At 42.4% G+C, this 14,843-nt stretch overlaps 1 protein-coding gene across 1 annotated transcript in view; it reads right to left on the reverse strand.

Moving 5' to 3' along the window:
* Positions 1 to 14,843, reverse strand: part of sxph (saxiphilin) — a 364,013-nt gene that overhangs the window by 309,459 nt on the left and 39,711 nt on the right. Inside the window, exons 2-4 of the mRNA XM_072498706.1 lie at positions 7,968 to 8,131; positions 6,644 to 6,743; positions 4,375 to 4,551 (exon numbers count right to left, since the gene is read on the reverse strand). Of these exons, the coding sequence (XP_072354807.1) occupies positions 4,375 to 4,551; positions 6,644 to 6,743; positions 7,968 to 8,131 (441 nt within the window). The remainder of the gene's footprint in view (positions 1 to 4,374; positions 4,552 to 6,643; positions 6,744 to 7,967; positions 8,132 to 14,843) is intronic.

Consider the following 14,843-nt stretch of genomic DNA (forward strand, 5'->3'; position numbering starts at 1 on the left):
TTTTAAGCATACTCTCAATCTCTTTGTTAACCTGTGCCAATTTTAAAAGATTAAGTCTATATGGATGTTGTTTGATAGCATTTCCCACATCTACACCATGTATAGCCATTTTAGTACTTCCCAATTTATCTCGACAAACTTGCCCATGTGATATCAATAATTCTTTCAGGTCAGTCTGTTTTTCCTCTGGAAGGTACCTCAACAATTTATCCCAATTTTTAAGAACATTCTCGTTTTCCAATTTAATTTGAGGTATGTCAAATTCACAGTCATCTGGATTTGGTTCGTCACTTTGAGTTAGAATCATTAAAACCCCTTCCTTTTTCTCTCCTTCCCTTTCAAAGTACCTTTTTAGCATATTCACATGACACATTCGGTGAGTCTTCCTTCTATCTGGTGTTTATACCACATAATTCACCTCACTTAATTTCCTTTCAATCTGATACGGTCCACAAAACCTTGCTTTTAAAGGTTCACCTACCACTGGTAACTATACTAAACCTTTATCTCCACTGGCAAAACTACAAACTTTCTTGTCCGCTACCCGTTTCATCACATTTTGTGCAACTTTTAAATGTTGTCTAGCCAATTCACCTGCTTTATTTAATCGTTCCCTAAAATTTGATACGTAATCCAATAATGTAAGTTCCGATTTCTCACTCAGCAATTTTTCCTTCATCAATCTAAGAGGTCCTCTCACCTCATGACGAAAATATAGTTCAAAAGGACTGAATTTGGTTGACTCATTAGGTGCATCCCCAATTGCAAACAGTACGAATGGAATTCCTTTATCCCAATCCTCTGGATAACCATGACAATAAGCCCTCAACATTGTCTTTAATGTCTGATGCCACCTTTCTAATGCTCCCTGCGATTCTGGATGGTACGCAGTTGATTTAAATTGTTTTATTCCTAAGCTATCCATAACCTCTTTGAATAATCTTGAGGTAAAATTTGATCCTTGATCCAATTGTATTTCTGTGGGTAGTCCATATCGAGTAAAGAATTTAAGTAACTCCTCCACAATCTTTTTAGCTGTAATATTACGTACTGGAATGGCCTCTGGAAACCTAGTAGACACATCCATTATAGTCAAAAGATATTGATTCCCACTTTTCGTTTTAGGAAGCGGTCCTACGCAATCAATTAGGACTCTTGTAAAAGGTTCCTCAAATGCGGGAAAGGGTATTAAGGGTGCTGGTTTTATCACTGCTTGAGGTTTCCCTATCACTTGACATGTGTGACATGATTGACAAAGTTTAACTACATCTTTATGTAGTCCAGGCCAATAAAAATGTTTTTGGATTTTAGCTTGAGTTTTCTTTATTCCCAAATGACCTCCCACTCGTACCTCATGTGCAACTCACAACACCTCCTTTCTATACCCTACCGGCAATACTACTTAATGAACTTCTGCCCACTTTTCATCCGCCTGCAAATGGAAAGGTCTCCATTTTCTCGTCAAGACATTACTTTTTAACACTCTGGTATACACTCAGAATCCTCTTCCATGTATGCTTTCTGATACATCCGTTTTATTTCTATGTCTTTCTGTTGTAACTCCGCCAATTTTCCTGAACTAAAAATACCCGCCTCAAACTTCTTGTTCTTTTTCAACCATCTGATCAAAAATCGTTTCTGATAATTGCACTTCAACTTCATCTTCACTCTTTGATTTCTTCTCTTGTCATAACCTGTGACTTTGCGACCTTGTTACTACACAATCCGGAAAAATCCCAGGATATTCATCCTTCAACACTTGAGTTGACTGATTTTCCACTGGCTTATCAACCACAGTGGGCATCACTCCCACCTGCGATCCAGCTATATCATTACCCAAGATAAACTGTATTCCTGGACAAGATAGTTTATCTATTACTCTTACTACCACTTCACCACTCTTCACTGGACTTTCCAACCTTACCTTATATAATGGAACACTACACCTCTCACCCTGAATTCCACATATTACCACCTTTTCTGGCAATATTCTTCCCAGACTACATAACTCCTCATCTCTTACCATTAAAGATTGACTAGCTCCCGTACCTCTTAAAATTGTGACTTCTTTACCTACCCCTCCTGATGCACATGAGTAAACTTTAACCACACAAGTAAATTCTTTAAAGAGATCTGGCACCTTCTTATCAATCACTTCTTGATCAGGCTGTACAATCTTTTGCACCTCCTTCACTTCACTTGGGCTTTTCTTTACCACTTTAACAAACCCCACTGTCTTATCCTGTTTACCACATCAGCCTTCCCAGTGCTTTTCTTCAACCACCAACACTGTGACTTTACATGGCCGAGTTTATTACAGTGAAACATTTGAAATTTATAATTTCTTTTCCACCCTCCTGGATTTATTTTTTAATCTGAGGTACACTCTCCTTATTATCTCCTATCAGATCACCTTTACCTTTACCATTTGAGTATTTCTCACATCCCCAATTTCTATCCCTCACAGGCTGAAATTGATGTTGGAAACCAAGCTTTAATTTATGAACTAATTCATAACCATCTGCAAATCTGCTGCTAATCTTGCACTTTTAACCTTTTGCTCTTCCGCATGAGTTCTCACTACATCATGAATTGAGCTTTTAAACTCCTCCAAAAGTATAATTTCTCTAAGAGCTTCATACGTTTGATCTATTTTCAAAGCCCTTATCCACCTATCAAAATTACTCTGTTTGATCCTTTCAAACTCCATGTATGTTTGACCAGGTTCTTTCCTTAAATCTCTAAATCTTTGTCTGTAGGCTTCAGGCACGAGTTCATATGCACCTAAGATGGATTTTTTCACCTCCTCATATGTCTCAGATACCTCCTCGGTAGTGATGGAAACACTTCACTGACCCTACCTATCAGCTTTGTTTGAATCAGTAATACCCACATATCCTGTGGCCATTTCATTTGTTTAGCTACCTTCTCAAATGAAATGAAAAAGGCTTCTATCTCCTTCTCTTCAAACCTTGGCAATGCCTGGGCATATTTAAATAGATTCCCAACAAGCCTTTGACTATGACGCTCTTTCTCACTATCCTCATCACTATCATCCAACTGTACGTTTCCCTTGATGGCTGCCAATTTTAACTGACTGTCATGTTTCATGGCCATTTTCTGAAGTTCAAACTCTCTCTCTTTATCTTTTTCCCTGATCTGTATCTCCCTTTCTCTTTCTTTTTGTTCTGCTAGGGCTATTCTTTCTGTTTTCCTTTCTTCTCTCTCTTTTTCCTCTCTCTCTCTCTTTCTCTTTCTCTTTCTTGTTCCTCTCTCTCTCTTTCGTATTCAAGCAGCTTTAATTCTTTCTCATATTCCATTTGTTTAATTTGTAACTGAATTTTTGACATTTCCAATGAGTCAAACTGCATCTCAGGCAACTTTAAATGCTTAGCCACCGCTATAATTACCTCATCATTTTGCATTTTGTCAGGTAATGTTAACTGCAATGTTTTTGCCAAATCTAACAGTCTGCTTTTAGTCTCTATCCGTAAGGTACTGCGTGTGACCATCTCCACCCCCAAAAACATCTGAGCCTCTGAAAGAGCCATAGTCCACAACACACTCCCTACTTAAACTGAAATACCACACCTGAAAAGCACCCACAATATGCTCATCCCTCACTGTCTTTAAGTTCACAAAGCCAATCCAATAGATAGACTTTTATCCCAGACGAGCCCACAATTTGTTATGGGCCAGGGTTTAGAGAACCCCAAAGTGCATCATGGATTTCACCTGACCCACATCTTTTACTAGATTGTGGTATGGGGAGCACACGGCCCACTCTACAGGTGTGGTGCAGCAGAAATGGAAAAGTATTTTTTAAAGCAAAATAATATTTATTCTATGAACTCAAGTAACCTTTTAAAAACATGCAATGAACATCTTAGCAACCATCAATTCAAATACAAACCCCAAAGAATACAACACTAAGTAATCCTTAATAACTTCCCAAACAACATACATAAGACTTAAAACAACTTTTACCAGAAGCACATCAGGTTAAAGTCACTACTGGTAGTAGTTAGAATACAACACTAAGTAATCCTTAAGCTGTCCTTTTAACATCCATAAGACTTAAAACAAAACCTTTAACAGACGCACATCAGGTTAAAGTCACTATTGAGAGCAGTTATTAGTTTTAAATCACCAAAGGGTCGATTTACATTCTTTAGATTACAGAGAGAGACTCTAATACACCTCCTGGCTGTGACTGCAGCTATCCAGCTCTGAAAACGAAACTAAAACACACCCTGCTGCAAACAGCCTAAAACAAAAGTAAAAAACTGACAGATAGCCCAGCTCCACCCACTTTCTGACATCACTGCAGTAATAAACACCCATTTCTTAAAGGTACTTTCACATGACAGTTACCTTCAATCACGGTTTGATTCTCGTGCCAGTGGAGGTAATTCCGGGATACCAGGAATCCTAGGGGAATGTTCCAGCCTGCCGTTCGTCTAGCTCCATTGTGACAGCTTCTCTTTCCTCTAAGCTGCCGAATATCAAGGCTTTCATTTCGCACTACTGCCACAGAATACAAACAGCCACCTTGCAGACAGAACAGGAAGGATGATAGTTAAATGTCAGGCTACAAGACCTGCAGCTAAAATCCTTTTTTATTCTTTGTATGAAGGGAAGGAATTTCTGTACCTCAGAAATGACTGATTAAGTATGTTCTTTCTCTATGCTGATATCAAACACTCTCTAGTCAGGTTCAGTGTGGGTTTAGATCTGGACCATATGTTATAATTTATCATTGTTCAACGATTTGACTTATTTAGTATGACATATTTCCCAGATCAAAAGTAGAAACGGAGCACGGAATAACAATAACTTATACTTATATTTGGCGTTTAATGTAATGAAATGCCCCAAGCCAGGAGCATTATAAAACAAAGCATGACACTGAGGCACATAAGGAGATATTAGGTCAGGTGATCAAAAGCTTGCTCAAAGAAGTGTCTTAAAGGAGGGAAGTGAGTTAGAGAGGGCTTGGGGCCCAGACAACTAATTAATTAATAATATTTATTGTCACAAGTAGGCTTACATGAACACTGCAATGACGTTACTGTGAAAAGCCCCAAGTCGGCACATTCCGGCGACTGTTCAGGTACATGGAGGGAGAATTCAGAATGTCCAAATTAACAGCACGTTTTTCGTGACTTGTGGGAGGAAACCGGAGCACCCGGAGAAAACCCACGCAGACACGGGGAGAACGGGCAGACTCCTCATAGACAGTGACCCAAGTCGGGAATCGAACCTGGGACTCTGGTGCTGTGAAGCAGCAGTGCTAACCACTGTGCTACCGTGCCGTCCATTGCACAGCCACCAATGGTGGAGCAATTATAACTGGGAGTGTGCAAGAAGTCAGGATTAGAGGAGCAGAGATATCTTGGAAGAAAGCAGCCTATGGTCATCTGGGACTATGATTACTTTACTTTAGACCAGGTAAAGATGGAAGATTTCCATCACTAAATTACATTAGTGTACCAGATTTTTCTGACAATGGTTTCATGGTCATCATTAGAGTTTTAATTCCAGTTTTTAAAAATTTAATTCAGGTTTCACCATCTGCCAAGGCCACATTTGAGCACAGCATTACCCTGGGTCTCTGGATTACTAGTCCAATGGCAATACTATCAACACCAGGTTAAAGTCCAACAGGTTTGTTTCAAATCACTAGCTTTTGGAGCACTGCTCCTTCCTCAGGTGAATCCTGTGCTCCGAAAGCTTGTGATTTGAAATAAACCTGTTGGACTTTAACCTGGTGTTGTAAGACTTCTTACTGTGCTCACCCCAGTCCAACGCTGGCATCTCCACATCAATACTATCAACTCCACCTTGCTGTTGAGCTGGAGGAGGTTACAGAGATAGAGAGGGGCGAGAGGGTTTGAAAACAAGGCTGAGAATTTGAAAATCAAGGCGTTGCTTTACCAAGAGTCAATAAAAGTCAGCAAGCACAGGGGTGATAGATGAACAAAACTTGCTGCGATGAAGACACGGCAGCAAAGTTTTAAATTACTTCAAATTACAGAGGGTAGAATGAGAGAGACCAACCAGAAGTGCATTACATGTATATGAACATGAATTAGGAGCAGGAGTGGGCAACTCAGCCCCTCGAGCCCGCTCGCCATTCAATAAGATCATGGCTGACCTGATTTCTTTTTAAAATCTAGAGTACCCAATTCTTTTTTTTTCCCCAATTAAGGGGCAATTTAGCGTGGCCAATCCACCTACCCTGCACATCTTTGGGTTGTGGGGGTGAAACCCACGCAGACACAGGGAGAATGTGCAAACCCCACACGGACAGTGACCTGAGGCCAAGATTGAACCCGGGTCCTCGGCGCCATGAGGCAGCAGTGCTAACCACTGCACACAATGCCACCCCATTGATCTGATTTTAACCTTAATTGGAATATTCAAGTCTAGAGGTAGTGAAGGCGTGAATGAGAATTCCAGTTATCAGAGGAGCTAAGACACAGGCAAGTCAAGAAATATTATGGAGGTGAAAATGAGCCATAATAGACACAACACAAATATGAGACTGGAAGCCCATCTAGAGATCAAATGTGACAACAAAGCTATGAATAGACTGGCTTAATCTCAGACTGAAAATGAAATGATGCTCGAAGGGACTCACCATCCTGATACATTTCTTTTGCCACAACAGTGAGATCATAAACTTTTGCAGCAGTGTAGACGTCTCCGGCATCTAATGAAATCGCATCTGCCTTGTTTCCCTGTAAAACATAGTTTGTTTATTCTTATTGGAAACCATTTGGCTAGAAATTTGTCTTGGGAAGTGATGCAAATTGGGCAGTATCAGCTCTGCCACCAGTTATATACAGCACCTGATATTTAATTCCATTCCAGTCAAAGGGACTTAATATCAGGCCCTGCACATAATGGGTGCAGGATCAGATGCCTTCCATTTGTGTCACCACCTGAGGCCAATTTCTAACCCACTATGCCTGAGAAACTGTATAATTTATTAATTGATATCAGTCTTTGTCAATGGGTAGCACTTTTCTTGCTGTTCAAAGATTGTGGATTCAAACCCCATTCCATGACTTAAGCACATAATCTAAATTGATTTAAGGCAATATTTGACAGAGTGCGGTGTGGTTGGAGGCACCACCCTTAAGCTAAGCTATTAACAAACTTGCCATCTACCTGCTTCCAGTGAACGTTAAAGATTTTATGGTGCCATTTGGAGAGGAGAAGGAAGTTCCTTCCAATGGCCCGGCCAACATTCATTGCATAAGCATCACCAAGAGAAGAGTAACTGGACACTATTCTTTTGCTGTTGTGAGATCTTTACGTACAAATAAAGAAATTAAGAGCAAGGATAGGCCATTCGGAACCTTAGAGCCTCCTCCGCCATCCAATGTGATCACAGCTGATCCTCTCTCAATGCCATATTATGACTTTCTCCCCAAAGCCCTTGATGCCATTAAAATCAAAAAACATTATCTCTTTCTTGAAGACATTCCATGACTTAGCCTCCAGAGCCTTCTGTGGTAGAGGATTCCACAGATTCACTAACCTTTGAGTGAAGAAATCTTTCCTCATCTCAGTCCTAAATGATCTACCTTTGTATCCTGAAACTGTATCCCCTGGTTCTAGATTCCCCAACTGAGGAAAACATCCTCCCTGCATCTGACCAGCCCTGTTGGAACTTTACACACTTAAATACAGGCCCTGTCAAACCAATCTCTCCTCATAGGACGGTCCCATCAACCCTGGTAACAGCCAAGTGAACTTTTGTTGCACTCCCTTAATGGCAAGTATATATTTTCTTAGGTATGGAGACTGTGGATTCTGCTGCATTATGACAGTCACTGTTTACAACAGGAAGTTGTTTTGTGCGGAGCATTTTGAAACATTTCATAAGATGAGACATATAAATACTTTAATAAAGAAACATGAACTGATGGTCTCGCAATTGGTCTTTGCTTCCTTACCCGTATTTTCTTGATGCAATCCTTTATATTGTGTCCTTTAATGCAAGACAACTTTGTGAGTGAATTCTTTGTTGTGGGAGGTAACACTGCCTGGAGTGCCTTGGAAAGTTCAGCACATTTTTTCTGTTCCACCTCTGATAGGTTGCACCACCTGAATTTCTTTGCTGCAAGTTCAAAAACAATATTTACAATCAGGAAAAGCTTAGCGAATCTATTCAAAATGGATCTGAAATGGTGAGATAGTAGGAGATCAGATCATAGAGGTGGAGCATTTTTTTAATTCATTTACAGGATATGGGCATTTACTGGCTGGGCCAACATTTATTGCCCATGAACTGTCCATTTCAGTGGGCATTTAAGCGTCAACCATATTGCTATAGATCTGGAATCACATGTAGGTCAGACCAGGTAAGGATGACAGACTGGCTACCCTAAAGGACCAGATGGGTATTTACAACAATGGTTTACAACAGTGGTAATCTGTTACAGAGCACGTTATCATGGAGTCTCTTTATACTCCTCTGGAATGACATCTACTACCAACCATTCTCCTGTATGTCTTACTAACATTTCCTACAACCGCCTACTGATGGCTGGATGTGTCTCCACTTATAATGGAGTCCCTGGTCACCTGACCATGGTCTTGCAACCGCATGGTGTGTCTACACCGCCACCTGCTGGTTGGAGGCCGCACACCATCCATCTGAGATATTACTTACAAGCATATCACCACATCCCCCTTCCTCACAAAACATTAAGATATGCTTACAAGCAACATTGATCTTTTAACTTTATACAATCATGATATTTGTCTAACAAAGTAAAAGTGTTTTACTAGGGTGTCCATAAACATGATATGCCTAACCAATGTCTGTCTCCGTTACATAGATCATTGTGCCTCCCTCACGGGATCATCTCTGTGATCATTTGAGCTGTTGCCAACCTCTTTGAAGACTGGTTTACGTGCCGGCTTCTTGTTTTTTTTCCTCTTTGCTCTGTGTCTTGGGAAGGCCTGTGTCCATGACTGCCACACTTGTGTCAGTGGCCTCTTTATTCTGCACTTCCTGACGTGACTGTTTGCTACTTGCCGCTGTTTCCGTTGCTGGTCTGTTGGTGGGACAAGCTAGCTCTCCCAGTCTTCTCCTCTTTCTCCTCTTTATTTTGAGAACATGAAGATAGATTTTGGTGCATCTCTTGCTTTTGTGTTTTGACGTAGCAGCCTCTGGCGTGGTGCTGGTTATTACCGTGTGCTGAGAGGTCTGCAGAGTTTCAGGCATTGTGCCGTCTTTGGGTGGTATGACCACGCCCACTTCTGTGGCCTCACCGACATGCCTGGAACACCTCGGTTTCCGTTGCCTCAGTGAAGGTTATAACTGGGGCTAGAGGTGCCACCCCTTCTTGGCTCGGTGGAGCACCGCTCACTTGCTCTTCATCACTCACAATTACACTGGGTCATCTTGGTCACTCTCACAAATGTGTGAGTGGTCTGTGGAGCTGCATATTGAGATTATCATCAGCTTTTCCTCAGGTTCAGTCTCAGAGTTGCCGATTACTGCAACATCCTAGTCGCTGTTATCGCAGTCATCATCAATGTCTTCCCATTCATCAGCGGTGTTGTCGATAGTTTGGGAAAGAATTACAGGTGAGAAAATGCTGGAAAATCTCAGCAGGTCTGACAGCATCTGTAAAGAGAGAAAAGAGCTAACGTTTCAAGTCCATATGACCCTTTGTCAAAACTTTGAGTGATCGGGATCGGGGTGAAGATTGGGACCTGGCTAAGGAAGCAGAAGATCATGGATAGTGCGGGAATGGGACATTAGGACTGGGGGGAGAGGGGAAGATCTTGCCCTAGTGGAGGGTGCAATTGAGAGTGGGGAGTAGAGTGAAATCCTGAGTGCAGAAAGCTGGTGATGAGGGTTGGGAGGAGGGCAGATTGGGGCTGGGGGAAAGAAGAGATCGGGGTTAAGAAAGAGGTCAGAATCGAGCCTTTAGCCATAGCATTGAGAGGTTCGGGGGTGTGGAGGGGGATAGTGCGGTGGGGGGGGGGTGGAGCATAGGGTATCTTTGTACGCAGACGACTTGCTATTATATGTGTCGGAACCAAGTGTGTCGATAGGAGGAATATTGGAGCTGTTTCGAGTGTTTGGGTCTTTCGCGGGGTATAAATTAAATTTGGCAAAATTGATTTGGGGCCCTGCAAATCACGTTCATATGTTTTGGTCCTGCCCAAAACTGGAGGGGTATTGGAGGGAGGTCTTTAGGGTAATCTCAAGGGTGGTGCATGTGAGACTCGAATCAGATCCCCTAGAAGCCATATCCGTGGTGCCAGATCGGCCGGGGTTGGAAGCCCGTGCGGTAGGCAGATGTCTCAGCCTCCGCCTTGCTGATTGCCCGAAGGCAGGCCCTGTTGGGGTGGAAGTCGGCTTCTCTGCCCTGTGCCTCGGCGTGGCGGGTGGACCTGCTGAAGTTCTTAACGCTCGAGAAAGTAAAGTTCGAGTCGAGGGGGAGGTTGGAAGAGTTCTACAACTCAAGGGCCCTGTTCATCATGCATTTTCATGAGTTGGATGACATTGAGCATTAGGCGGGGTGGGGGGGGGGGGGGGGTGGGGTGGGGGGGGGGGGGGTGTTGGGGGTTGGAATGTATAAATTAATGATGATTCTTTTTCATTGGTATTTTGTATTCAAAATGTTGGGAGCTTTTTGAAGGTGGGTGGGATTGTTGGCTCGGGGATTGCCATTGTATTTGTTGTTATTGTTAATTATTTGTTGTTGTAAATATGTTGAAAATGTGAAAAAGAAAGCATAAAAATATTTATCAAACAAAAAGGAAGAGGTTAGAGATTTTGGCTGGGTGAAGGTGAAGATTGGGACAGGCAAATGGAAGAGATCAGGACAGGTGGGGGAGGGGATTGAGGATGAGGGGAGATTGGGGCTGAGGGGTGAAGGAGAGGCTGGAGGTAGCCAGAGGCTTCATCAAGTGGTTGGTAGAAGAATTCCTGCAATGCTGTAAAAGTGGAAACCCTGCTGAGCTGGCAGCTCTGGCCTCTGTCGCCCATTGGGTTTGCTGAACCTTGGGTATGCTTGCACAGCAGAAGCACAGAGTTTTAGGGACCCAATTTAAATACGTTAATAAGTGTGCCAATCGGACATCCCAAATCCAATGGCAAATAAATGACAGAGGTCCCGCGCACGGCAGGATGTTCCCAAGTGATTTACAGCACTGCAGGTGTGATTGTTGAGGGAATTACCTAATTATATCCTTTCTGACCAGGCCTCACAGTGCTACTGAGTGCAGCTATTTGTTTTTAGATGGAATGGCATATGCGTGAACCCATTATTGAACAAAACCCCTGAGCAACCTACAATTATACAGCACGAGTCAATGGAGAGCGCACAACCTTTCCCCACAGGAATGCTTCACTAACTCCTGTTTACAACACTAAAGCTTTAGCTATGCCCAAGTGTTTGCAAGAGCACTGCTGGATTTAACCAGCCAAATCTACACCTGAGGAATGTAAAGCATTGGAAGGGTCTTGAACTCTTACTTCTCAGGATTACTGCTACAGTTTTGCACTGCTGGGTTAGCTGGAGCTGAGGGCGGGGAGACTCCCAAACAAGTTGATTCGTTGATCATCAATAGCACCTTTGGGCATGATGTGTTAGGCAGGTAGGTTCGATGTGGACTGCACTCGATGCAGGGAAGCTAGAAACAGATGTCTAACACTGGAGAAGATCCAACACTGTTTTATTCAACGATAAAACTGATATACATATTCAGCTGTGGGTCGACACTATACTGAACTGACTGGAAACCTTTTAGTAGCCTGACCAGACTTACTAGCTACCGCATGGTGTTTGCACTTGCCAGCTCGTGGACTCGGATTGTCTCAGTGGCTGGGTCCTGAGAGAGCGGGAAACCTAATGCCCTGTGGCTTTATAGTGGTAGTGACCTGTCTGGTGATTGGCTGCACTGTGTTGTGTGTTTACTGGTCATCCTGTGTGTCAATCACTGCCTGTCTGCATCTCATTATATATATGAATGGATATTATGACAGGGCAGTGCTCACTTGCCTGCCTGCCTCAGGTTTAAATGGTCAAGTACCATGCAAAACTGAATTGGTTCTGAATTTCCATCACCAGGCATGTCATCTTGGAGCCACCTCGACCCTACACAAAGCAGAATCACTCGTTGGGAATCTGTGTCAGAGACATAGCCACAGAACTCTGATTACCCTGTTATCTGAGTTAGTAAGAACATGGCATTCATACCCAGTCTTCAGGAGATTTTTTGCAAATACCGATTGCCAGATCACTAAATGACTTGCTTGTTGTTTACAGGTATATGCATTGAGGTGTGGACACAGCTGTTGCAGCTTTCTAATGTGTTGGGAATAGCATGTGTTTGAGCATCTGGGAGTGTTGTGTGCAGTTTTGGTCTTCTTACCTAAGGAAAAATATACTAGCCAGAGAAGAATTGCAATGAAGGTTTGTCAGACTGATCCCTGGAGCGACAGGATTGTTCTAGGAGGAGAGATTCAGGAGGTCAGGTAAGTACTCTTTAGAGTTTTGAAGAATAAGAGTTGATCTCACTGAAACATACTAAATTCCGATAGGGTTGAGCTCGATAGATGCAGGAAGGATATTTACTGGCTGAGGTCACACTACCAGAAGGATGCGGAGGCTTTGGAGAGGGTGCAGAGGAGGTTTACCAGGATGTTGCCTGGTCTGGAGGGTGTTAGCTACGTGGAGAGGCTGAATAGACTCGGACTGTTTTCATTAGAAAGACAGAGGTTAAGGGGTGACCTGATAGAGGTGTACAAGATTCTGAGGCGCATGGATAGAGTGGATGGGCAGGCACTCTTTCCCAAGGTGGAGGGGTCAGTCACTAAGGGGCATAGGTTTAAGGTCTATGGGGCAAAGTTTAGAGGAGATGTGCAAGGCAGGTTTTTTTCGCAGAGGATGGTGAGCGCCTGGAACGCGTTGCCAGGAGAGGTTGTGGAAGCAGATACATTAACGACGTTCAAAAGACATCTTGACAAATACATGGATAGGATGGGTATAGAGGGATATGGCACAAGGCAGTGCTGAGGGCAAAAATTGGTATCATGACCGGTACAGGCTTGGAGGGCCGAAGGACCTGTTCCTGTGCTGTATTGTTCTTTGTTATTTGTTTCTAGAACCAGCAGACACAGACTCAGAATAAGAGATACCTGGCCACTTCTGGAATATTGTGTTCAGTTTTGGTCTCCTTATCTGAGGAAGGATGTTCTTGCTCTAGAGGGAATACAGCGAAGGTTTACCAGACTGATTCCTGTGTCATGTGAGAGTACCTTTAAGAAATGGGTGTTTAAGAAATGTACCTTTAAGAAATGGGTGTTCATCAGTGATGTCAGAGGGTGGAGCTGGGCTTTCTGTCAGCTTTTTACTTTGTTTTAGGCTGTTTGCTGCAGGGTGTGCTTTAGTTTCATTTTCAGTGTTGGAGCTGAAGCCAGACCAAGCAGGTATACTGCTGTTCTCTCTGCCATCAAAAGACTATCTCTTGATCATTTGGTGAATTCAGATTTATAAATGTCCTAGTAGTGAATGTAAACCTAATGTGCTTCTGGTAAAAGGTATTTTAAGACTTATGGATGTTAAAAGGAAAGCTTAAAGGATTACTTAGTGTTGTATTCTTTGGGGGTTGTATTTGAATTGATGGTTGCTAAGATGTTCACTGTATGTTTTAAAAAGGTTAACTTGAGTTCATAGAATAAACATTGTTTTGCTTATAAAAATACTTTTCCATTTCTGCTGTACCACACCTGTAGAGTGGGCCATGTGCTCCCCATACCACAATCTAGTAAAAGTTGTGGGTCAGGTGAACTCCATGATACACTTTGGTGTTCTCAAAACCCTGGCCCATAACAAATTGGGGGCTCGAGGGGGATAAAAGTCTATCTATTGGATTGGCTTGTGAACTTAAAGACAGTGAGGGGTGAGCATATTGTGGTTGCTTTTCAGGTGTGGTATTTCATTATAAGTAGGGAGTGTGTTGTGGACAATGGCTCTTTCAGAGGCTCTGAAGTTTTTGGGGGTGGAGACGGTCACACTCAGTACCTTACGGACAGAGACTAAAAGCAGACTGTTAGATTTGGCAAAATCATTGCAGTTAACATTACCTGACAAAATGCGAAAAGGTGCGGTAATTATGGCGGTGGCTAAGCATTTAAAGTTGCCTGAGATACAGTTTGACTCATTGGAAATGGCAAATATTCAGTTACAAATTAAACAAATGGAACATGAGAAAGAATTAAAGCTGCTTGAATACGAAAGAGAGAGGAAAAAGAAAGAGAAAGAGAGAGAGAGGAAAAAGAGAGAGAAGAAAGTAAAACAGAAAGAGAGTTTGAACTTCAGAAAATGGCCATGAAACATGATAGTCAGTTAAAATTGGCAGACGTAACGGGAAATGTACAGTTGGATGATAGTGATGAGGATAGTGATAAAGAGCGTCATAGTCGAAAGCTTGGTGGGGATCTATTTAAATATGTCCAAGCATTGCCAAAGTTTGACGATAAGGAGGGAGAAGCCTTTTTCATTTCATTTGCGAAGGTGGCTAAACAAATGAAATGGCCACAGGACATGTGGGTATTACTGATTCAAACAAAGCTGGTAGGTAGGGCTAGTGAAGTGTTTGCATCACTACCGGAGGAGGTATCTGGGACATATGGGGAGGTGACAAAATCCATCTCAGGTGCATATAAACTAGTGCCTGAAGCCTACAGACAAAGGTTTAGAAATTTAAGGAAAGAATTTGGTCAAACATACATGGAGTTTGAAAGGATCAAACAGAGTAAATTTGATCGGTGGATAAGGTTTGAAAATAGACAAAACGTATGA

Source organism: Scyliorhinus torazame, chromosome 1, assembly GCF_047496885.1.
Source record: "Scyliorhinus torazame isolate Kashiwa2021f chromosome 1, sScyTor2.1, whole genome shotgun sequence".
Classification (NCBI taxonomy): domain Eukaryota; kingdom Metazoa; phylum Chordata; class Chondrichthyes; order Carcharhiniformes; family Scyliorhinidae; genus Scyliorhinus; species Scyliorhinus torazame.